At 38.5% G+C, this 27,010-nt stretch overlaps 1 protein-coding gene across 1 annotated transcript in view; it reads right to left on the reverse strand.

Moving 5' to 3' along the window:
• The window catches only part of ptprsb (protein tyrosine phosphatase receptor type Sb), a gene marked incomplete at its 5' end in the record, with an annotated part of 51,729 nt that overhangs the window by 20,419 nt on the left and 4,300 nt on the right, over positions 1-27,010 (reverse strand). Inside the window, 4 exons of the mRNA XM_079244208.1 lie at positions 524-793; positions 7,296-7,430; positions 16,830-17,018; positions 25,348-25,489. Of these exons, the coding sequence (XP_079100334.1) occupies positions 524-793; positions 7,296-7,430; positions 16,830-17,018; positions 25,348-25,489 (736 nt within the window). The remainder of the gene's footprint in view (positions 1-523; positions 794-7,295; positions 7,431-16,829; positions 17,019-25,347; positions 25,490-27,010) is intronic.

Genomic DNA, 27,010 nt, shown 5'->3' on the forward strand with positions numbered 1-27,010 from the left:
ACAGTATCATTATTGTGAATACTTTTAACAATGATAGTCATTCCTAAAGATCAGATATTGTGGAAGCCAGTGTCTGCAGAATTAACAATATGCACACTTGTGGGAAAGAATGCCCGAACCTCATGTAAGCCTTGCCGATATTAAGTTTCATAATGTCTTTATATGATCCATCTGGCAAAATACACAACCTGTACACTGTTATCTTCTATAGCAACGCCAACTAGTTTCTTTTTTGTAAGTAGCTTAACTTTCTGAAAAATAATGTTTAAAGCAGAGTTTAAACAACTTTAGGGTCTAATAAGGCTTGTAGAGCAGACCAATCACAAGTTAGAGAGCTGCTAAATCTTGAGGTGCTAAAATGCTTTTTGTCTAAATGCATTTCTTAAATATGTAACATTATCCTGTAAATAAGGACTTTAATTCTTCTGGCATGCATACATGGACAGAAAGTCTAAGAGGTGTATCGTTGAACTTTCTCCAAGCAAAGCAGCCTGGTAAATCCAAAGATATGTGGATCCCTTACTCTTGACTAAGACCTGAGCGACGGACTCGATGATACCAAGGCTACTCATGGCCACACAGGTGTAGTTTGCAGACTCCCGGACACTGTTGAGTTCCAGCACGTTCCGACCAATGGGCATTTCATCCTCAGGGGTCAGATCCTCGCTGCCCAGCATCCACTTGACGTACGGCATGGGTGAACCCACAGCCACACAGGTGATGTTGACGCTCCCTCCTGGCATGATCTCATGGTTGGAAGGGGAGATAGAGAAACGAGGGGGCACACGGCGCACTGGGAAAGGAGGAGAGTCGGGGTAGACAGGAAGGGATAGGATTGGGGACAGGGGGTTAAAAGGGTATGGTAGAGAAGGAGAAAGTGGGGAAGGGAGTGAGGAGAAGAAAGTTGGAGATTAAGAAGGAGGAGGGGGGAAAGAGAGGGAGAGAAGGAGAAAGAGAGAGCAAAGCAGAGTGCAGGAAAGATTGAGAAAGTGAGGGCAGGAGAGATATAAAGGAAGAGAAAGAAAGAGAGGAGAGGTAACAGGGAGGGGGAGAATGAACTTCAGGGTTTTTACAGAAAATTACAAAGGGATATTTCAAGTTTAGTCCCAATTACTTTATGGTACTGATGAATTCAACAAAAAGACACAAATCTTGTGTTGAGCTCAACCATTCAGTGAGCTGCCTACTCAAAATAATATCGTGACAAACTCTTGAGTATCATCTCAACCAGGACATGACACCTATAGTCAGTTTCTCTTCTTCTTAAAGGATCAATTTAGGCAGAAAAATAATCTTCTATGACTCTATAAATGCAGTTTTTGTTTTGAGATGTGTGGTTACTAATTTCCCCCCTTCCATACAAGCATGCTAAACTTTACCAAAGTCTACACTCAGAAACTTTACTTCATTAGGATTTCTGTACCTTAAGGTGCTTGTGCACTGCATGTGCTCTTATTAGTTGGAGTGTATGCATCACAGGGGCGATCAATAGGCCCTGCCTGCTATTTGTGTCCCCATATGAAGAACAAGCAAAGTGGCAAGTTATATCCAATACTGCATCTGTCAGAGATCGGCTGGCTACACATTAGGGGGAGATGCATCGAGAGACTGAACTCATAGGTCACTTGCATGCCTGGGCGACTCAAGAGGGATAAAATGGTGAAGAAACACAAAGAAGAGAACGAAGAACTGAAGACTGAGCGGGAGACAGAGAGAGATGAGACAAGAGCAGAGGCACAGGAGAGAGATGGAGGGGATAGAAGGAGAATAACAGAGAGAAAGACAGAAAGAAAGAAAGAAAGCAAGGGAGAGGCAGCTCTCCGTCTCTTCCAGACAATGACAGGCAATGTAGCAAAGGACAGCCACATTGTACAACAAGATACTGTACAGTACATAGGATTCATAACTGATACAGTGTGTCGTCAAATGAATTGGAAATGTGGACAGAAGTGGATCAAGGGATTTAAAAAGGTGTTGTGGCAATTACAGAGTGATCATTGGACACATTAAGTAAAGAACACCAAGACAGCATGAAAGAGGCAAAACAGGAAAGTGCGAGCAAAAAGAGAGATATGTGAGGTAGTATGTGCATGTTTATAAGTTAATAAACTTATGTACATGTGTCTGTCGCTCCTACACATCAGGGTGCAGACAGAATGCAGAGGAAGAAAGAGAAAAGGGGGGGAGGAGAGGAGGGGAACAGACAGGGAAGAGGAGATAAAGAGAGGATTAGAAGAGGGTTGCAGGGGAAGGAGGGAAAAGGGGGAAGAAAAGAGGAGCGAGGAAGAAGAAAAAACATGGATCTATTTAATAAAAACACGGCTATATACCAGAGTCAGGCCCATTCAGAAAGTAGGTGCTTCAAAAGTAAGAGAAGAAAGAAAGAAACAAACAACAACAACAACAAAAAAAAGAGACTAGAAATCGGACGCTCTAGGAACAGAGAAGAGGATACCCGTGGGTCACAACACAGGAAACAGAAAGAGACAGAGAGAAGAACGAACAAACGTCTGTGGATGAAAGGAGAGAATGAAAGGGAAGCAAACAAAGAGCAGAAACATTGTCGAAAAAATCAAGTCAATGCTAGGAAGCTTAAATAGTCAAGTTAAAAAGAAAGCAAACCCTCTTTTTATTCAAGTTTTTATTTGTTGCCTATTTTTTCACAATAAAATGCTCTGGTCCTTACCAGGTCTTAATCATGTAGCAGCAACAGCACCAACTACACAACGTCATTACCTGACAAAAACTAACAGTGATCACTGTTATATGTGGGATGATATCAGTTGTTGTGGAGAATTTTGCTACGTTCATCTTCAAAGTATTGCATTTTGTACAGGCTGGGGTGCAATGTCTAATGCTATCCTCTTATTAAAGTTCTATAGCAATATTTCAGTCAGGTTCAGCACAGTGCATTTGGAACAGTGGTGTATTTTAAGTCTGGATTACAGTTTCTTTATTGTATCTTTGATATGTAGAACATAAAGATGCAATGACACAATGCATGTTTAAACCGCAGAATCTGTGTGATTTATATCAAACACCAACTAAACATGACTGAAACTCCTCTGCAGATCATCATTTTATTATCATTACAAGATAAACACACATTTATTGCTGCTTCAACAACAATGACAGAACAACAACAAAAAAAAACCTGTGGTAGACTAGCTGTAGAAAGTAGTAAAAAAAAAAAAAAAAAATCTGTTATAAGTTTAATAAATAATGCCAAAAAATTTCACAAATGATTCAAATGTCATAAATGACTAAAATAAAATAAAATAAAATGAAATAAAATAAAATAAAATAAAATAAAATAAAATAAAATAAAATTGAAATTAAATAAAATAAAACCGTCAAAATTACATTTTGTGACTACATTGTACTGGTAAAAAAAAAAAAAAAAAAAAAGATGACTTACTGTACTGAGTACTCCTCACTGCAGTTAGTGGTTATACTATATGTAGAATAGATAACTGGTTGCCTCAAATCAACCCTCAATGCATCATCAATAAATCAGACAGAGCAAGTACACTTCAGGGCATTTGGACTTTTTTCTTGATGTGTATTTTGAATCAGATCAATATTCAGACTGCAAGTAATTAAATTGGACATAAACACAACAACCCAAGTGTACATGCAGGGAAACATCATTAACTTAAGCATAGTGTGCTTAAAACAAAACCAGTTATCCCATTATCTCCATGTCAGAAGATTATAAGGTATCTGTGACTATATAATGTGTTTGACAGCGGATGCTTATCTGAATTTATATTTATTTAATTTCAAACCCTGATAAGGACCAGAGTTTTTTCTTTTAAGTTCTGATACATTAAACCTTAGAATTAAAAGAGTGAGTGCTTTGTTGTCACATGACTATGTGTAACAAGAAAGACTATGCAAAACAACAAATGCCCTGAAATTACACCATTTAAAAAGGCTAAAAATGAAAGCTTAAATCAAAATCCTACACCAGCAAAACTGTAATAGTCTATGCTTATCTTTGACGACTTGCAAATAAAAACAGTATTATATGAGAGAAACATGTATTAGAAAATAAACCAATGAATAAAGAAATACTGGTAAATTACTGTATAACCTCCACTCCTTAATGAGTAACATCATTACATGGAATCTTCATGGGCCACATCCCCCCTACTCAAAGAATCTAGAGACAACTGGATAGAAATTAATAGTTTTCCATGACTTTACAAATACAAATCCAATACAAATTGGAAATCAGTAGTAGCCGTGATGTCACTATTATTTAATGAATAACAGGATAAAAGCATTTGAACGCCCCCCCCCCCCCCCCCAAAAAAAAAAAAAAATCCCCAAATCACCCAGAATTGGATACAAAGTTGAAGAGAAGAAAGAGACAAAGAGACAAAAACAGGTAGATCTGTTAGAAAACAGACACGATTGTGCAGGCATCTCCTCATCTGAGCATGCTGGAGACAGACAGACAGACAGACCGACAGACAGCGAGGCAAACAGCTCCATGCATTAGACAGACACAGCAGGTGCAATGCAGCATGACAAAAATAAGGATTTACTGATAGATTATGTCAAAACAAAAATAGAAACATTATTCATGAAACACACGGTACTATGGATTAATTGGGTATAATATGATCAACAAGATGAAAGCGAGGACTCAAGACGAGTTTCCTTTTTAAAAACTCAGCTAAGCAGCATTTTGAGTGACAAAAAGAATCAGTAACGATTGTGGTCAAAAGATGGAAGAATGTTCCTAAAAGACACAAGTGAGTCCTTTAAAACGAACCGAGCTCTTAGCGAGGGAAAATCCACTTGCTCATTTGCTCAGAGAGCCTCAAGCTTAAAGTTAATCGAGCTGGGCGGCTTGATTTCCCTCCCTTTTCTATACAGCCTGGAAGAGCTAGGACCTTCAGTCTTTATTAGAGGAGCCATCATTAGTCCTGTCCTCTGCAGGGAGTCTGGAGGCTACAAGCTGGGGAGAACTTGGCATAGCTGGAAGGATTACTGCTGTATCTCTGTTCTGCCTTATAGCTGACATTTACACTGCAGCATCTTGTCTACCGCAAGGACACAGCTTTCATTAAGTAGTGTAATAACAGACAATCATTAATATCTCCTCAATATCTAAAAACGAGAATGGATAAGATTAATTTCAAATGTCATAACAGAACCGTTTCAGAGTAGCTCAAAGAAACCAACTTTTTTCGTTTGGATCCTCCTGCATTAAAAACAGACGTGATTCTTTGAGTAGAAATCCCAGTGTGGACTCTGGGCACTTTGGAAAACCAAAGACTGAGGCAAAACAAAAACACTGTGTGGATAAATTAGGGTTTCAAATTCCTTTGGGAAATCATGGATGCCATCTCCTTTGGCTCTCTGATTCAATATGAACACACAGTTGAAAAACCAACATATATATTGTATTAATGTGCTTGGCATGTATAACTATGAAGGCATCATTCGAGCTAAAGTAAATATACACAGCTTTACAGCAATGTACGTTTTTATAGAATGAAAAAGGGGTTGTACTGATAGCAGGAAAAAGCCAAGCTCCTGCTAAACTGACCTGCATGCAGTTCAGACCTGCCATCCGTTTAAAAAACAGAAGAATTATTTGATGCAAAGTGGTAAACAGCAATCAAAGCCTATTCTTTTTGTTTTCATTTGCGTGAAAATTACATTCCTCAGTTTTGATATTTAGCCATTACCCTCCTCCACATGCGCTCTACACAGTGCAATTTTAAGTATTATTTAATAAAGTAGTAAAATATAATCCACAATAATCCATTGTGTGGGATAACCATGCTCTATTCTATATATAATCCCAATGCACATTATTTTTAATACCCTGTACCTTGTAAACTGTTGTGTAGTTGTGTTATATAAGTTAGGTTCTATTCAAAGTCCTTGTATAAACATCTATTTTCTTGCTATCTTGAGTTTACATCATGAATTCAGCCCAGTTAGTGAAGCCTCTGTGACAAAGCAAACATAAAACCTCAGAACAAAGTAACACTGAAGCCGAACTGCAAGTGCAACATTTCATCTCAAAGAGAGCAGATGTGATGACATGGGAGCAAGGACACAAAGGGGGGGGGGAAGAAACGACTGCAAGACATGACGAGACAGCAAATTCAATAATATTACAAACTGTGCATATCAATAGGCGTGAACACACTGTGCCATGCTCCTGTGTCAGTCAACTGTCATGCAAGCGGTGCTCCTTTCTCTTTCTCTCTCACTCCTTCCATGCAAACATTGCCTCTTTTTAATCTTCCAATTCTTGGGTCTCCATGACAACAAGATCATACCATGCAGAAAACATTGATCGGGGAGTGAAGGCAATACCAAGGGTTCTGCACACAAGGCCTCACAATGCAGTCAATGCACTCTGCTGCGTAGGCAGGCCACTTCGTCATTGTAGCAGCTTTACTTTCTTCATTTTTGATACAGCCTGTTAATATTTTCACTTCAAAGCTACTCCAGAGTGTTTTTTTTCTTTTTTCCTTTTTTTGTTTCCCTCTGTTTCAATAAGTGACGCTTTCTGAAACAAAGGAGTAACAAAAGAAAAGAAAGAGCGCACCAACCTTCTCGAAGCTCTGAGGGATGGAAGGGGGTTGATGCAGAACACAATGACGTGAGGGGGGGGGGGAGAGAGAGAACGAGGAAACACAGAGAGAATAAAAACGGCCAGCGCAAAGCCACTCGCCTCACCGCACCATTCAGTCACACACACACACACACACACACACACACACACACACACACACACACACACACACACACACACACACACACACACACACACACACACACACACACACTTCTCTGTTAAACTTGTACATTGGGTGTGGTCTTTCAGCCATAATCCAGTGATACACCAACACCCACCCAAAGATAAGATGGATTTAGTTATCAAACAGGAGTCAATTAATTCAAATCATCGATCAAATCAAGCAAGTTTTTTCTTTTTTTTTTGTTTCTTTTTTTCGCCTCTACTAGAAAAACCAATTTAGTTGACAGAACAGTGATGTTACCATGCGTTTAAACTGAGGTGTGTGCCCACCTTGACTCTACTGTCATGAGATCACACCAAGGTTTAAAGTGGATTTGTTAAAGGTGGTTGTGGAAAATATCAAACAACAGGGTCAACATGTATTGTAGACAATGGATGGGTTAGTAATACTTATTTCAGAACACAGTCATGGAAAAGAGGTAGCTTCGTTTTTTTTTTTAGCACCAAGAGCACTTTCATTCTAGTGACTTGTGTTTGTCTGTGCATGTGTGCGCATGTGCACAGGTGTTTTGTGTTAAGGTCCTACCTCTCACGTAAAGGTTTGCAGGAGAAGAATAGCGCACGCCTTGAGAGTTGGTGGCCACGCACTCATACTTCCCTTGGTCTGTTTCTTCGCTGTTTTCAATCTGCAACGCTCCTGCAGGAGGACAAGAGAATTTTTACTTGTGCTTGTAGGAAATGTTCCCTGTTTTTCCCAAAGACGTGTGTCTGCAGCTGTTTGTCTTGACCCTGGGGTATCCCCCAGCCTGTTGCTTCAAGATCCAATTGAGTTTCTTTGTTCCTGTCTGAATGGGCTGCATATCAGAGGTATCTGTATTCTTAAAGAAATAATTGTGTATTTACTTCTTCACTTCCCTTTTCTTCTTCAAAATAACAATGTATTCAGAGGTGAACACATTTTTGTAGAAGCCTGGAAGTTAACAACAAGTGACTTTTGCAAACTTGACGACACTTTTACTTGTGTATCTCGGCAGCAGCTGGTGATTCCTCTCCTGTAGCTGGCTCACTGCTGCCATAAAGAAAGCCTTTTTACTATCTTGGCAGTAAAATGGCAGCATCGTCGCCCCGAAGCAATGACCCAGTGATGCTCCTTAGCTCTTTACTTCTTGTTTTTTTTTCTTTCTCCTACCCAAAAACTCGCTTTGATGAAACGCGTTTCACAAAATGTGCTATAATTACACACTGCACTCATCAGGTATGCTTGTGTATCAAAGGTGCTATTCTCACTTTCTTTTTGCTAGCAGCCTTTTGAATTACCAGCAGAGACTTTTTTTCTCTCTTTGGTTTTTTTTTTTTCTTTCCTCAGTCTGCTCTGTCACATTCATGTCATCGAAAAGTGACTTTGACATGGAGCCTGAGGAGGAAGCACAAAACCGCGCATCAGAAGCTGCTGCATTTGCATGAACTGGAAACAATATAGATACACTTTGTGGAAAAGAAACATACAATACACACAAGTGTGTTGTTTAACAGGCCTGTGTATGAACACAAATACACTAAATTAGCTTTTTTTTTCCATTTTCTTATCAGATCCTTTGTGAGACGGATAAAAGGCATGTGCCTTGTAAGAGATGTACAGTGAGATACAGAGAGACAGAACATATTAAGCTCGACTATTTTCCAATCCAACAGCAAAAGAAATGTTCAGATTTGTCCTTTACAAAAGTAATGGTAGCAATACCATTCCATAGAAATATGATGTTACATTGTATGGTGATACAAAACTGCTTCTTTGTAAGAGCCACCATTTTTGATTAATGAACTAAATACGAGTTTTATGATGTCCATGATTGCTTGTTCATAATGTTAACATTTAAATATATTTATTTGATTGTAGATTTTATTTGTAACCCTAAACATCACCATTTACATAATATAAAGAACACCTTTAGCATTAGCGGTTTTAAAGAAAAATACCATCAATGTAGAGAAGAGAATAATCTCAGGACAAGCATGGCGGAGGGATACCTCCAGGAGAGGCAGACATTTAGTGGCTGTTTTTCATCCAGCGTCGGCAGAAGAAGTGACAGAATGTCGATATCAGTGAAAAGACAGCAGATGTCAAAGGCATCAGGCCGCTACTACACTGCCACATAGTAGGATTTCTATTACTTCATCATTTCCACCAGTGCATAATGCAGTATGATTTTCATGTAGAATTCATCCGTCAAGTTGATGTATCTGCTCAGAAAGTGGAGGAAAGGGGTCTGTTTGCAAAATGTTGAATATTTCCTTAAGAATCTATTCAGAAGAGAAAATGTTGATGGAAAATTTCAGGAGTTTTAACAAAAGTTTATTAGAATTCATTGTCACCCCTGTGGACTCATGGCCAATAACAATGACTTTCATAAATGCACAATATTATCGGCACAATAAGGCTGATATTGGTTTCAAAATTAAATACCCAATATTGTCTGTTTAACAAAAAACTGATAAAATAACAGAAAACATGATCCAAGTGTGTTTACAGTAGGATATGATTCTCATCTTTAACTTATTTAAAACCAATTGTTATGTCGTACTTAATACAAGTTAATATATTTTAAAATATTTTCATTATTTTTCACAAAGAGTGAATAATACATCATTATCAGCTTTCTTTTTATATGCCTGCATTTGCCGAAAGGCCAACATAACAAAAGGTATGCCGAGTATTACTGTATTTTAATTACACACCAAAAGAAGCTATAGGTAATCTCTGCAATTAGATGTGTGTGTATGTGTGTGTGTGTGTGTGTGTGTGTGTGTGTGTGTGCATAGTCAGACTTTGTGCACACTCAGTACACTGATAAGAGTTGCCCTGATGCCTCAGAAACCCTGCTTTGCAGAGCTGAACTAACGTTAGAAAGCTGGCATATAAATGCGGGTCTATTTTTTTCTTCCTGTCACAAGTTTATTTCACTCTACTTGAATGATTTTTATTTGTGTTAAAAATATCAAAATTCAGAGCTTGGAGAGTGAAAACTCTTCTCCTCGGGCTCTTCATTCTGTTGGCCACTGGAGATGGAGTTGCATGGTTTGGGATTGCAGAAAGAAGACTATATAAATGCAAACTTCTTTTAGTTCATCAAAATCTGCTTATGAATAATTCCAAATTAAAAATTAAATCAGACAAAGGCAAAGTCTGTGTTGTAGGAGGTAAAATAACTGTTTAGAAAGGAGGAGTCGGGTGACTAGTAAGAGACTAGAAAGCAAAGATGGCTCTTGTTAGATAATGTGTACTTGCTTTAATGGCTTCAGGTGCAACATTACATCACTGTACTTCTTTAAGAGCTTTAAGAGTACTCTATATATCTAGGGGTTATCATCTTTCTGTAGCATGAACTCATTCTTTTAATTAAATAAAGTGAAAATATTATGTCTTCTTGGTTGTGGCAATTTTTCAATGACCAAAAACCAATAAATACTATAAATCTTGCAGTGACATGAGAAATCCCCTCATAGCAACACTGATACTCTCAGTTTTTCTGTATGTACATTTTAGACAAAAACACATGCAGATATAATAGCAGATCAGTTAATGAAAGCATATAAGGCACCTTCTTTTTAGAAGTTTATGGGAGAGAAAGTTGGCTGAACTTATTGCTCAGCTGGCGCACAAGTATGTGTTTTGTGCATCTGAGTGTGTTTAGTGAACTGAGGCGCCGCTCACTGAGGCTGTCATCCATTTGCTTCTGTCTTCTGCAGTTACATGAAAGTAAAACAGCTCATTCCCCCCCTCTTTTTTCATCTTTTCCTTCTCTCATTTCCCTGTGGTTGAGGGCAGAGTTAGGAAATAAACAGGAATAAATTATCCACTCTACAAGCTAAATCTCTTCTAAGGAAAGCGATGGAAGCAGGAGGAGAGATAAGGGAAAGACAAGGTGGAGGAGAAGTGGAATTGGAGTGGTGGATTTCTGCAAGCAGAGCTCATCTGACATCTGGAAGCAGCTCATATGCCAAGCCATAAGCATGAATTTGGATTTGCCAAATGAAATCTACTTTTATGCAAAACATGTAATTGTCATACATGGAGAACGACAAGTAGGTGTATATATATATATATATATATATATATATATATATATATATATATATATATATATATATATATATATATATATATATATATATATATATATTCTGGACACCGAACACCTGTCGTGAACATATGAAAAGGTCAGTAAATGTATACATAAGCAGGCAGAGAGCTGGACGTGAACCAGCATAATGACAGTTCGGTAAGCAAGAAAAAAGGGTGCAAAAGTAGAAAAAAGAGAGAGCACTTTGTTTGTGAGTCTGAAAGCTGCTGACAGACCCAGAATGAGATGTAACTTAAGTAAACTGAGCTGCTGTGAAATCATGGATGGTGTATTATGTCTGCCGGGCTGGGACTCAGCTAATCAGATGGAAACAGATACCGCTAACCTGATAGCTCTGCCAGAACATCTAGGTCAAAGAGCTCACCTGGACTCCAGTCCCCCACAAGGTGAGAAATGATTCTAGCGACTGGCGACTCAACATTAACATCAATCGAGACAGACTCATGCTATTTTTAGAGAAAGTAATTAAAACAAATGAATCACAATGATCACTCTTGCTCATTTACCTATCGAGGAATAAGATCCAATATTACTCGTAGATGGTAAAAGGATGTGACCGTCAGGAGTTAAATGATGAATAGAAGGTGAAATTAAATTAAGTTTTATTTCAAAGAAAAGCAATCTATCAAAGTCTGATCTTTATGAGATGTTTTTGGAAGTGCATCAATGCTGGAGAAACTTAGTTTGAAGCAGTCAGAAAGGAAGTTGATGCACATCAGTTTGGAAAGTGCTGAGATCATTTATAAAGACGTGTACAATGTGGTGAGGCTTTGTGAGCACTGTTGCCATCACCCAGAGTGTAGAGTAAGAGCTATCTCTTTATTTTGTGTTGCTTGTTGTTTTAATGTCAGTGGTAGCATAGTTTGATACAGTGTGGATCATTTTCACAAATTGATAGAGACACATAATAACAAATGTAAACTTCCAACCTCCTACTGAGACTTGCAACCTCTTTTTTTCTTAAATGAACTTCTCAATATAACTTCTTAATGAAATTTGTTGTATTTGGCACAGACTAATATTAGTTATGAGTTCCCACTTCTGAGGTACAGTTGATGCCGCATGATTCTAAAGTAAGAATGGGCAGAGATGACGATGATGAGATGTTTTTACTCTTGCCTAATACTGTGACACACAGCCTCCCTGTAAATTTACACCTCATTCAATGACAATTCTTTAGACTCATCCATTCATTGGGTTTCTTTGATTCACATTTTCAACCGACTTTGAAGCTTTACTGTACAGCCGTAGAGAAATAGACACATTTAAAACAGATAATACAAGTTGTCTTATTAATTACTTGATTCACTTAAACTGAAATCACATAAAAAGATGATGTCACTCCTGGAAACAAGAATGTCAAAATTATTTTTGTCCTCTGTGTCCCCTGTAAAGAAATAAAAAAATTTATATTTAGATGTTACTTCTTGGGAGATATATCTCTGTCAGAAGCACGGTCCAAACTTTTCCAAATATTTCTTATAAAGAGGATTTTCAATCTTTTCTTCCTCATGTTTATACAATTCTATCGTTTTATGGATTTTTATTAAACACTAACCATCTTTCTTGTGCTCTGTTGCCGTCATTCTCAGCAAACAAATAGCCAGACAAACAAAGCAAAGGAGACCAAAGATAATCCGATTTAAAAAGACATGAAATATTTTTTCTGCATCGCCTGAGCTAAGCAGCGACCATAATTATCACCATAACCTTTGTTTGGGATCACAGTTCTTAACAAAGACAAAACCATCCATTATCCAGCAGGCTATTTTTGAGGCCACAGCTCAGGCCATCTGTTTAAATGTTGGTCTAAGGAGGTTGTTAAGGGCTTTGTAGGCACTACAGTTTTAAGTCTAAAATGTCAGGGATAGACAGATAGCTTGTCATGGATCTCCTCACGAACATCCAAACTGGTGAAGCAGATGGCATGGAAAAATAAATAGATTACCGGCTGAGGTATGAAGATGTCAGGAAAAGTTCGGCTCTACACTGCGCCATATGTTACTGTCCCCAGGAACGGATGGGATGGGTGTGTGTGAGCAGGTATCAGATGTAAAAAAAACAAAACAAAAAAACATCGCATTCACAGCCGTGCAGTTACTTGCAGGAGGAAGCCCCCGTAGATGATGGATACTTAAGTGCTGTGAGAATGGCTAAGAGTCTTCTGTTATAAAATGTGAGTGCAGCCATTCCTTAAGTCATTTTTCATCTTGACTTGTACAAGGCATTAAAGTATTTCCAAGGCCCAACAATGAAAGAAAAGAGGGGACAGAAAGATAACAATGATAGTGGATCAAAACAGACACTTGGCCGTTGTCCAGCGAGAGCTGGCGGCCATCCACCGAATCCCCTGGAAGGTGGCACCATTAAACATCTTAACTTGAAAGAGTGTTTCATCCACGACACATTTCACTGCTATTTTGTACCTACCTTATGTGTAATTGATTTCCTTCAAGTCATTTCACTGTGCTGTTTGGCTCATTATGCAGCACATTCGTTGTTCAGGTTTGTGATGTTTTGGTGATTTTAAATCCCATTAAAGCCTGCAACGAATCTCACTGAGCCATTTGTCTTGGCGCTGTTTCATTGATGTGATCTGTAGCCGAATATAGTACAGCCGTGAATAGCTGTTCTGTCCATGTGACACTTTACAAAAGACCAGATGCATCTCAGAGTAGATATTACACAACCTGAGTTTGAAATGTATACACATATATATATATATATATATATATATATATATATATATATATATATATATATATATATATATACATGTGTGTGTGTGTGTGTGTGTGTGTGTGTGTGTGTGTACAGTATATGTATGTTTGATTCTGCATAGTGACAAATAAAATAAAACAAAAAACTTACAAAAGGAGAATGATTAAGTTTGACACAAGCTTCATTAATAATACAAAATTAAATGAAATATCTTACTGATGTTACTGATGGATATATTGTTGATTAAAAATAAGTCTTTTGTGACAGTTTTATACATTCTGGGAAACAGGGAAGGTCATTGTGACTATTTACTTTATGCTCATAAAGCTGCACCTTGCTTATCTTTCTTTTCGGCCCTAGCACCGTTGCTGAAACCATGACAACCAAGGTTATGTCTTGGAACTGGATAAATATTATTACCGCTAAAATTTATACTGTGTTTTTCTCATTATCCAACTTTACTATTGTTGGTAGCACACCTAGAAAAGGACTAACCTAAATAAATGTGATAAACACATCATACCTGAGGAGTGTGTTATTATTTATAAATCACATACAGTTGGCCTGAAAGTCATGTGTGTCTTTATAATTAAAAGTTGATAATGTGTCACCTTCATTCAAGGAGCAGTAAAGTCGTTTTGATACACAGTGAACACACAACAAGGTAATTACACTGTAGGCATTCCACAGTTTACACCACTGTAGGAGGAATCTATACTTAAGATTAGGTGCAGGGGAAAGTTTCTTTCCAATTAGAAGGTGACAGCTGCTGGTGGTGGCTGTCAAGCCTCTGTGACTGCAGCTGCACTTAGAGCAGCATTTAGCAACCTGGAAATGCATCCACTGATTTGAGGCACAGTATTAAACTGTAGAAAGCCACTGAGTGTTGCGCTAGTCTTGAGCAGCTACATTTCAGTCCAAAAGTGAGACAGAAGCCTATCTTGCAGTACTGTAAGTAGCTTAGTGATCTTTCTATCTCAGGAACAGTAGAGCAATGTTGACCCTTTTTTCTACCTGCTCTTTTTTTGGAGGCTTTTTAACTGAATAATTTATTCAGTAGAGGAAAATCTGGAATGTATAAATATCATATATTTAACCTTAAAATTGTGAATTTACCCAAAACAACACTAGCGTGTGCAGCTGCACATCATCTTGAGCTAATAGAATTATGTGATGTTTCAGCTTCTGTATGATGTGCTCCTGATGTACAGCAGCAAGTGGATGTTGTCAAAGTTTAGGCAAACTTTGCTTTGACCTGATATTATATTAGCCAAAATGAACAATTAACCCATCCTCAGTATAAATATTAGGCTTTTTTTGTGAAATAAAATTCCCACTATGGACCTGTCCAGGGTGTAACCCCCCTCGCCTGATGATTACTGGGACAGGCTCCAGCTTCCCTGTGACCCTTAATTGAACTAAGTGGTTAAAATAAATAAATAAATGTCAATATTTTTCCCATTTAGTGTACTTAGAAATCCACTGAATGTTGTATTACAGCACAAATGCAGCCAAAACTCAAAGTTTACACAGAGCTCTGCAGTATAGAACTATGCAGAACTAAGCATTCATGTGCAATAATATGTCTATGACAAATTTCTTAGAGAGGACAGTACAGTACATCCTATTGCATCATAAAATATTGTATGTTATTATGCTCTGTTATATCATACCATGTTAGGTAAGCATCCAAACAGGATTATGTTAGACAAAAGGAAATATGGTCTTATATTACCTTTACTGGCCATAACAGCAGCAGCCCAGTAAGAAAAAAAAAAAGATGTGGCTTGTCTATGAGTTATCAGCTTGTTGATGACGCTAAGATCTTCCCTGAGGCATGCATTTAGCCCCAATCTTCCAGTGAAATACATTTGTTCAAACATCATAACAGAAATCGCTGCAAATGGAGATGCAGACAAATACTTGACAAGGACTTCTAGTGATCAGTAAACAACATTGGCTGACAGCAGGAAAATATCAGAGCTGGCAGGATGCAGGAGCACAGAGAAAATGGATGAAGCAACAACAAAATTGTTTCGCCTCACCATCACTTTCATCCTCCCCCTGAGGATGGCTGAGTAAGAATGGCTGTGAAAATAAATGATTTGCCTACTCGAGGAGACACTGTATCATCTGTACAGAAGAGCATAAGCAACACTGAATAAACTGTCTTAAGCAGAAGATGTGATTTCACCATATTCATACACAAACTCACCGTTTCCCTTCTATACAAGAGCAAACAACGCCCCACTTTCTGCTGTCTCTTAGCTGGAGGTTCGAAGACACTGAGCTCATTTACTTCTGTTCTGGTCAAGACGAGCATCAGTTAAAGGTCTGTTGTGTAGAAACATATTTGCAGCTTTGACTTTTGATATGAGAACTATTGATTTGAGTTTATTTGGATGCTAAATATATATTTTTTTAAATTTCTGTGCACTTTTTCACTGTAACACACTTAAAATACATTCAGTTCATGTCGTGGTCCATGTCTCTGCTGTTGTGGGCGTGGCTCTGTTTCCCTGGCAACCAGGATTTTCACCTACATCTCATCTGTAATCAGTAGAGATTTTTATACCTGCTTCGTCTTCCAGTCAGTCATCGCCAGATTGTTGATTTACATGGTGGTAAAAGCACTTGGCCATTTCTAATGCCAGTTTATCAGTCGTTTCCACTTCAGCCTTTCTCTAATTGTCATTTGTTTGCTCCTCTCAGGAACCCTGACCTGCCATCCTTTCACACCATCATCATTCCTCTGGTCATCTCCCCCCTGTTTCCCTGCCAGTAAATTACAGTAAACTCTTTCTCACTTGTACGTAGCTCCGTCTGTTTGGATGCTGGTATTACTCTAAACACACAACAGTTCAACTGCATTTTGTGTGCAGTGCATGTGCTCCTTTTTCTTTTTTCATTAATGACTCATAATGTAGAGATAAATTTGCGTTCAAAGTGCTAAGCTTTTCTTCCAAATGTTAATAAAACCATTTTATTTTCTAGCTGAAGAATAGCTCAATGATCCTTTTAATGAAATTGGCTTTAAAAAGGTTTTCCACCCCCAAAGGATACAGATAAACACAGATAAACACAGAGCGGCATGTAATCCCTCAATCATAATTAAAACATGATAATCACCAAATTTAGAGCAACAGGGATTTACCTGATTGCAAAGCTCAGCTTTCGGATGCACTGTTTGTTTACTTATTGGCAAATACGACAAGCTAAAACATGTTTCTCACCTGACCGAAGCTGTTTGATACGACCCTGGCTGGTGCTGGGCTCGACGGGAAGGAAGTCCTTGAACCAAGAGATCTCTGGGTCAGGGATGCCACTGGCAGCACAAAGCATGGTGGCTGTCCTTGTCCGCTCCACCACCTTCAGCTGTGGACCCATGTCTATACTGGGAAAGCCAAATGGCAACAGGTCCTCTAGAATAAACAGACAGAGAGGGATGATGAAAAACAGAAATGATGCAGCGTTTGAAACTCTTTTTTAATAATCATCAATCAATATCCACATCTGGATCCAGTATTTTTATACTCTGCTTGGGCAGATGTGTGCACTGTGAGACTGCTCCTATTTGGGACAGTGAACCTGTTTTTTTTTTTTTCCCTGGAAACAAACAGCTAGTTTACTTGCCAGTACTGAAACACAGTCAGCTCTGTCGTACATTCAGTCTTTACTTTCCTTCATCTGCGGTGGGAAAAAAAAAAAAAAAAAGACTTGCTCACTAACGTACACACACAGAGTGATGTGAGAGATACTGTTCCTCCCTTTAACATCTGCAGACCCTTGAAAAGTTGAGATACTGCTGCAGACAGCAGAGCCAGGATAGCTGTCGTGATCAAAGCCTCAGGCATATTCCTGCAGCTAGTCATTAGGTGATCTAGCGGGCGGGAAGAAACCCAGCTAGGTTTTTGTGTGTGTTTGACAGGCTGCTTCCAGAGGAGTATAAACATAACGCCCACTCAGCAGGAGTTACTTAAGTGCCGACGCATGTCCACAAACACACACACACACACACACACACACACACACACACACACACGGTGCATTACTAACCTAAAAAACACAGGTGTATAACGGCTGTAGTGGTGAACTGTAGATTTTAAAACACGTGGCTCTATGTTCGGTTCTGGCAATGATTTTTGTCTAATATCTATGCAGAGAGCTGTTGAGAAACAGCAGCAGCAATTAGAAGCTGCTATGAAGAGGAGGGGCAGGGCACTGGGGGTAATAAGGACTTGTTAGCAGTAATTGTTAAAATGTACCAACGATTAGAGAAGCCGATCTGGGATGCGTCTGGATATGTCTGATTACGTTGGAGGGCAGTGGATAAGCGTGTGTGAGTGTGTTGCATCCATGTGTGCAAATTTGCTCTTATAGCTCTGTCCACATTAGCATTTTCACAGATTTCAGCAGCATTTAAAATAATTTCCTGTGGCACGTCCACACGTTTAAACGAAGGTGTTTTCAGACAAGTAGTTGCCTTCTATCTCACACACGCACACACACACACACACACACACACACACACACACACACACACACACACACAGAAACACTCTTGCATCCACTTTTTTCTGGTGAATGGGATTAAGGATCTCGGTGACAGGAGTCCAGATGGCCAGACACGTAATCAAGCATCCATCAGCCCACCTGTTTGTTCCTCTCCTTGCCCTTTTAACCACTCCACCTCTCTCCCATATACACACACACACACACCTCCTTAATACCAAGAAATATTTTATACTCCTACAAAAAATAGACAATTATTTAGCTTGGATTTTAATGTGGCTAACAAATCGAGCCCACTGGAACCTTTTTACTGTGAGGCACAACAAAAAACTGCTGAAAGTGTGCCTGGCATCACAGTCCAAGACACAATCCGTGGCCACATCGACTGTCTGTGTTTGTTCTCTACCGTTTCTCCTCCTCCGGGCTCCCTGCTATCTAACCACATGACAGACACATACCATCTGTTCCCTCACACTCTGTGATGGGGATGAGAGGCTGAGTGGAGACAGGATCTATCGCTGTCTTTCTCTCTTTCCAGAGTCATCAGCATTGGAGACACCTCGTCAGACAGACACATCGTGCTGCTGCTGCTGCGAGGAGGAAGCTGAGAGGAAACGCCACATAAGCTATGAGGGGAATCAAAGCTTAGAGGAGAGCCTGCATGATGAGGATGTTTGCTGTAGCGATCAGACCTCATACCAAACTTCTAACAACAGAAAACAGAGAGCAGACTGGAGGGAGTTCATTCCCCCCCTTCATCTTCTTTCTCACCCTCCCCAACTGATCAATGCTAATGATCCACCTGAATGGAGGACAGTGGTATGACCACTGATGAGACAGGAGGGGAAGAGAAAGGAAAGAGAGGAAGGAGATCGATGGGCAGGTCAGGCGACTAGCTCCCCTGAGGCGATGAATATGCTAGGCCTACATCTGCTCCTCTTTGCCCTCCCCTGATCCCACCCCTTTCCTGAGAGAGTTCAGATGGTCTTTTTTATCACTCCACTGGCTACTACTACATGGTCTCCCTGGCTGTTAATTAGAGCGCACCACTGCACAGGGTTTAGGGCAATAGCATATGTGCATATGCATATGTGTTTGTGTGTGTGTGTGAATTTCTATCTCTGTAGGGGGTCTGGCTATGTTGTCTTGTCAGGTCTATATTAATCTTGCAAGTAATGACAGTGTGGGTGGATTTAGACTGCAAAATTAGGGAGAAATAGAAGAAACAGGGAGAGATTTAAAAGCTGTTAGACGTGACACTATCCAGTGGAAACATTGTTTCCTCTATAAATAAGAGAATTTTAGCATTTACGACCCAAAGCTTATTTTTATCTGTTTTTTCTGGTTCAAAACTGAGACATTTTAAATGAATTTTAACAACAAATAAGCATCTTTTTATACTTGAACAATTAACCATTTCATGATTTCATCACTTAACTAAATCTTACACCCTTCTCAACTTATAATAAGCCCCTTAAACTGTCTTTATATATATATATATATATATATATATATATATATATATATATATATATATATATATATATATATATATATATATATACATATATATATATATATACATATATATATATATATATATATATATATATATATATATATATATATATATGTATGTATGTATGTATATATATATATGTATGTATATATATATATATATATATATGTATATATATATATATATATATATATGTATATATATATATATATATATATATATATGTATGTATGTATATATATATATGTATATATGTATATATATATGTATATATATATATATATATGTATATATATATATATATATATATGTATATATATATATATATATATATATATATGTATACATATATATGTATATATATATACATACATATATATATATATATATATATATATATGTATATATATATACATACATATATATATATATATATATATATATATATATATATATATATATATATATATATATATATATATATATATATATATATATATATATATATATATATATATATATATATATATATATATATATATATATATATATATATATCATAGCAACAGTCCTGAAATCACAAAGTTTTAACTTTAAAGTTGGGTCCAAGCTTTGGTAAAAATGTAATGTCAGTCACTCCTTGTGGATTAACTGACAAACAACCATGTAATCTTTGTAAATATAATACTATCATTCATTCTTGCTAATTTTTTAATTAAAAACTAAGATAAGAGAATTATGCTTTAAAGTTCTTGTGGGTCTGTATGAATTACCAATGTATTTAATTGGGTTCAGCCATGAAGTCACTGTGAACATTTGAACTCAGATCAGAACATTGGACAGGTTTTATAATAAATAAAATATAGTGCATTGTCATTAATTATTCAGAATTATATAAATATTCTACCTTGAACAGATGTGAGGTAAACCAAAGTACTAAGTACTTTTTTTTTTTAGTAGAGTGTTTTTGTATGGTGTTCACAATTTTACTTCAGAAAAATGCTATTAGTAATTCTACTGCTGACATTGAAAACATTCAGAGAAAGACTTAAAATAAAGCAAGAAAAAAGATGCTGTCTACCTCCTCCAAATAACTGTAACATCTCCTCTCTGAAGCACATTAAACCTCTGCATGACCCATCAGGAAGATGCCACAGGATCAGAATTTCCATTCTATCTCCTGCACAGTCTCCAACATCACTCTTTCACATGTCACCATTTCATGACATCCATTTGGTCCACATAGGTATTTCAGCTGAAGCATACGTAAAAACAATCTGAAGTAACCTTTGAGAGATGAAAAAAAAAAGCTTGTTTTGCTTCAAACATGACTCTCCTTTAGCTACTGTGCAGCCTCAGAGAGAGAAGTCGTGCCAAAACATTTTAAAAGGGCAAGCCTTGTTTAAACCTTTTAGTCAGTCCAGTAAACTATTGTTATAAACGACACACCGACAGATAAATGGAGCACACGGCAACAGACTCTGCCCTGTAGATGCAGATAAACCGGCAGACAGTTAGCTGTATGGGACTTCTAAGTACAGTTCACTGGAGAGGAGAATAGGGAGCTACAGGTATTCTGCCAGTTCCTGGATGAGTCAGCGGCCGCTTGAAATAGATACTGCGGGCACGGCCCTGATCACACTTTTCACCAAATGAATCATTCATCAAACACAAACACTGCTGCACAAAAGTCAAGCAAATTTCTCTCCTCCTGGTTAAATTGATAAGATGGCCTATGGAAAAATGCAGCATGTGTACACAAACACTGTGTGTGTCAACAGTGTTTCGGGGAACATTGGCAAGCACCAGGCAACATTGTTCCCCGGAGCTTTGTGTGTGTTTGTGTGTATCAAGAGGTTGAGCGTGTACATTTTGGCCTTGTTGGTGTTTGCAGAAGGGCAATCAGGCCTAGTGCCCAAAACCAGTCAGTGAAGCCAACTAGATTCGGGCAAACATGCAATTTGTGTGTCTAAAGCACTCACACACACACACACACACATATTAGTAGCAGTGTGGAAAGACACACAACCAAAGAGTCAAACGCATAATGCATATGATGCAAAACAAAAAAACACACATGAATCCAAGGTTTTTCTTTCTCTGTGTCTCTTTGTGTTTCTCTCCCCCTTACACCCTCGGCACAGGAAACGATACTCTCAACCTCCCTTGCAATACACACACACAAAGTCAGACCTGTTGAGAAACAGGTTGCCTATCCATATCCCAGTTCATTTCAGTGGGAAATGGCAACGTGCATGAAAGAAGCCAGCATAAAAGCGGATCTCATGCGACCTGATTCAGGATTAATCTGGCAGCACTCGGCAGACTTCAGAGACTGTAATGCATTGACTCCCATAGACTGCAGGAGGGCTGAAGGGGAGCACTTTAAATGCTAATAGAGCTTTATGATAATAGATCACAATACAATGCAAATTCAGCCTCAGCATCAGAGATCAATCACACACAAAAAAAACCCCCACATGTCCTCACCATCCTGAGCCCTGCTTTAGAAGCCCGAGACTAAAAACATATGCTGCTGTGACATGCAGCATGTATGGACAACATGAAAGAAGAATAGAGTGCAATGGAAAAAAAAAAAAAAAACTACATGGAGGGGATAAAAAGTGAAGATGAGGGTATGTGATGAAAGAGACAGTTCTCCACTCAAGGAACGTAATCCTCTCCAATGCTGAGTTGATACTCTCAGTTGTTTTCAGACTAAAATGCTGGTTGAGCCGCCGGCCTGCCAATGGAGCAGACGCCTGGAGGGAATCACTATCTGACTCTCTTGTTCTTATGAAGGGTGGTGGCAGAACATCTCTCCTCCCTCTTCTCTCTGTCTCACCCTCTTTCTCCCCCCTTTCCTCACCTCCCTTTCTCCTAAAATGGGACACTGGGAGGTGAGTATAATCAGGATTATTCTGCACAAACCAGGCACGTACGCGCACAGATAGATGCGCACTTACACACATCCAGAAATGGAAGAAGTGCACAAATTCACGCATGCACACAGCTGTACACAAACATGCACGCACGCATATGCTGTGCTGCAGTAATGAGAATCCCTCGCCCACCAGAGGTTTTCAAACATGCAGAACTGCAGATATTCCTGTCTCCTAAAAGCAGAACAACACAACTGCAGTGGCCATAGAAAAGAGTACTTTTGATAAAGGCGGGGCGGAGCAGCAAAGAGCCTGAAAAATGCATCGCGAGCGGAGGACTGCTGAGACACCGGATGGACAGTGAGGTTCAAGAAAAAAAAAAAAAGAAAGATGAATAAAACAAAAGAGAAAAAAAATAAAAACAGATATTGCTGTGGGCCAACGAAAAGGCAGATGAAGCCAAAGGCAGAGAGATGTAGAGAGGAGATAATGGGATGCATGATGATAATGATAGAGGCAAAAAAAAAAAAAAAAAGAAGAGGATCTCTTCAACCATTACCTACCACATCTCCATCCTGTGGACAGCCTCTGGAGCAGCAGCAGATATCCTGCGGCCAGCCACAAGGCCCTAACACTGCACAACACGCTATTAGTCTCAGTCAACCATTAGAAAAGCGATGAGATGAAACCAATCAGGAAATGAAAACAGTTTTCAGTGGAAGGAGGTTTTGAACAATAATGGAAAGCCTCCTTTCTACTCCAGTGGCTGGTGAGCATTTTCACCGTTAAACCATCTTTTTAAAACAAAGAAAAAAAAAAGACAAAAAGACTGACCCAGGCACAATCTCTGCACTCTTTCTGCACTTAACAGCACTTTTGGATGACATGATCTATTCTGCAGTATTCTTAGACCACATGAGTGTGTCAAATAATCTGGCCAATAACCCCTCAGCTTGTCAGAAATACTCTAATCACGCGGTACAGAGATGCCTTATTTTTCAGCGTTTTGTAACGTGATTTGGAGATTTTTTTTTTTTTTTTTTTTTTTTGTTTTGTTGTCATTTTTTTTTTTTTTTACCATTTTTGTTTAGTTAAGTTTGTTTTGCACTTGTGTTCAGTTTTATTTTGACATTTTGTTCTGTGCCTGATCTTTTATTTTGCTCTATTTTCTCGGCGTGTCTGTTGTCGACTATCTGTTGAGTTTTTTTGTTTTTTCCAGTTTTCTAATTTTCATTTCTTTGCTGTCATTTAGATTTTACTTTTGCCTCCTGTGCCAGCTTGTCTATGTTGTTCTTGTCGTTTTTAACTCTGCTTTTTTAAATAAAAACTTTGGATTTTGAACTTTTCCTTCCCTCTGGTGTCCTAAGATAACCATCAAACATATGTAATGTGATAGGTGGGGTTAAGTTATCAGTACAAATCATTATAAAGAATGTAGCTTTAGAATAAAAGAGTATAATGTTTACGTCTTATCTTAATGTCCCATTTGTGATGTTGGAGAAACAATAGATTTAAAAGGTCTCAAAATTCTGGTTTAAATCTTTAACTGGTTTTACATCTAGTTGCCTTTGAGGCTTATAAAATTAAATTACAAATTATGCAAAGCTGAAAAAAAAAAAGAAACAACTACAAAAACGATCTGATGTCTGATAAAAACACATAATCTAATGGCAAAATAACTATTTAACACAAGGAATATGAGATCAATGGGACTTTAATTGTCTTCACACAGACCTTCATCACAATTCAGGGAAATTCTTCAACCGTTGTCTAATATATAAAGTTTGTTTAAATATTGCTTCATTTCCTGATGTCCCTCTATGTTCTCACTGGCTGATCCAACTGTTGCCAAAGAAAGGATGGGTTCACCATGGTGAACAGCGGTTTGTGGCTGAAAAGTTTTCACAACCAGAGGCTGAGCCATTCACAACCTCACACACGGTCCACCCATGAGGTGTAGTTTATGAGGTAATGTGCTTTAGATTGGTGCTGTGTGTGCAGAGATGATGGGTTGGGTAACAGATGGACAGGAGTCTATTCCCTGGGCTACCAGCCTTCTGCTTACCACATAGCCGTGCCAACACCACAATCCTCATCCATCTTCTGCTCTACTACACCTCCCCCAGCCCCATTTCCTCCAATATCCCATTTCATCTTTATTGTTTCACACCATCTTGTTCTGTTGCTCAACTTGCTCCCACCTTTCCACTTTCCATCATACTCCCTCTCACCTCTCCCAAATCTCCTTCCCCCTTCTCCTCCATCTCCTCCTCAATCACTCTAAGCAAGAACGGGTTGTTTGCCAAACCCAGGCCTAATCCCATGAATTTTCTTCACTGAGATACAACCAAGCCGCCACCCTCATTTTCTTTATCCATTCCAGCTGTGCGAGGCAGAAGGCCATTTGTCAGATCCCATGCTAACAGCCACATGCTGCAACTTAAGCTTATAACATGGTGGAGCACCATATTAGATGGGTTGTCCCCAAGGAAAAAGTCAACATTAGAAGTCAACAGTAGATTAAAATCCTCACTTTGCCTGAAAAGCACAATGATTATAGCAAGCTGGAAAAACTAAAATACCCCAGGGCCAGCACACTAGCTGGCCCTCTCTGTGGCCAGGTCACGCACAGCCACACACAGAGGGACTATAAAAAGAAGAGTTCATCGCAGCCTGCTGCGCAGGGCAGGGTGTGGCATCGCTCTTTTGTCACATCTGCGACCGACAGCCCAGCGAAGCACAAATGACAGCTGCAGCAAGGTGTGCGCATGTGGAAAGAAAGCATGTCTCAAGTGGATAATGAGGGTGCGCATATGCATGTGCGTTTCTGGGCCTTACCTCTGATAATTGACAGCTTTGCAGTGACAGACACCTCTCCTTCACTGTTGCGTGCCACGCACTCGTAGATGTTCTCATCTCGGGGTGCTCTGAGGGGCTGGATCCTCAGCACAGCACCTGCACCCTCATCAAACTCTATGGTCTGCACAGCCACAAAATTACAGAAAAAGACATATTAGTCACGGCAAAGTAAATTGTCTCACACTGTTGTTAAAACAGAGAACCTCTCATGATAATGCATATCAGCATTTTAGAGAACATTGTGTTATTATTATGACAATAAAACAATCAGCTTTTTTTTTTTTTACAGGATCTTTAAGTCAGGCACAAATGCATAATATGTACCTGTAGACTTGTTCCCAGAGTGGGGGGTGTATAGATTACTGTACTTACCAACATGGAAGGTTGCTCTGGGTCTCCTGGTTGAAATGCAGTGGGTGTGTATTTCCATACTTAGTATGGAAATCTATGTAGACGATGTCCAGACAAACTGGAGTTTGAACAACCCCCACATACACAAGAGTTTATCATTTCTGAAAATAGGAAATCTTCTAAACTGCAACCGTTTACAGCCGTTGTGTAAATAACAGCTGATCAGCTGAACGTCCGACGACGCAATGCGTCCTGTGACTCCGAAGCAGTGCATTATTTTGCAAGCACAGTATTTTTCCTTGCTTTTATATTATTTGTAACACTGATAGTTATTTTGAAACCCAAGAGAATAAACCAGGAGAAGGATTTTCTGCTGTTTAAAAACAACATTAAAGTTGCTCTTGAAGAATAATGTCATAATGCTGCATCAATTTACAGTCAGGCCAAAACTTAACAGGAGACATATAAAAACTAAACTTAACTTGAGACAATTAAAAATTCTGAAACTTAGCATTTTTGTAGAATTAAGCTTTTTAAAGTAAGTATTGACTATATGTCTTGTGATAGAGACTGGCATTTGTTAGTCTTAACAAAATGCTGTGAATTTTAATGACATAATAGTAAATATAAATTTTCCAGTTTATTATTGTCAAACAGTCCTAAACTAAGAACGGTTCGGTGCTTACTTGCCCTCTTGGATAGCTGAGAATTTTTATATAACTACAAGCTGTTGCTCTGCAGTCAGGAAGTCTTTATCTCACTTTAGCATAAGGATCAAGGTGCTATTTTTTACTGTTAAAGCAAATAAGGATCCATTTATCACCACCTGTAAAGGTTGTAATTTATGTGTTATAGCATTATAATACTTCTAAAGAAACTAACACTACTGTCTAACAACCACGTCCATCTAAAACACAAAAACTGGAGTGTGTGGGCAGTGACATTTGACAACACTGGACACAGACTGTCATATTTACATGGGTACAAGGAGCGTAAATGAGCCATAGGTAGCTTCTCCTTCTTTGTTTGACGGATGGAAATTTATCCAGCAGGTGGGCGTTATGCAAAAGTTTTATACAACAAAGAAGACAAGTGTCAGTGAAAATCCTGAATTTCAAATGAAACAATTCAGGCACAATGTCTTCTTCAGGAAAGAGTTACTCCCTGGTAACTTTGGGGTTTGTAACGCTGTAGACCTGCTACATGTAAAATTAATCACTCATTCAACAAAAGGGTAAAAATTCCAAAAGCACAATATGGCTCATTTAAACCAACAAGGAAGAAAAACGAC

The sequence above is a fragment of the Telmatherina bonti genome, assembly GCF_933228915.1.
Source record: "Telmatherina bonti genome assembly, chromosome: 7".
Classification (NCBI taxonomy): domain Eukaryota; kingdom Metazoa; phylum Chordata; class Actinopteri; order Atheriniformes; family Telmatherinidae; genus Telmatherina; species Telmatherina bonti.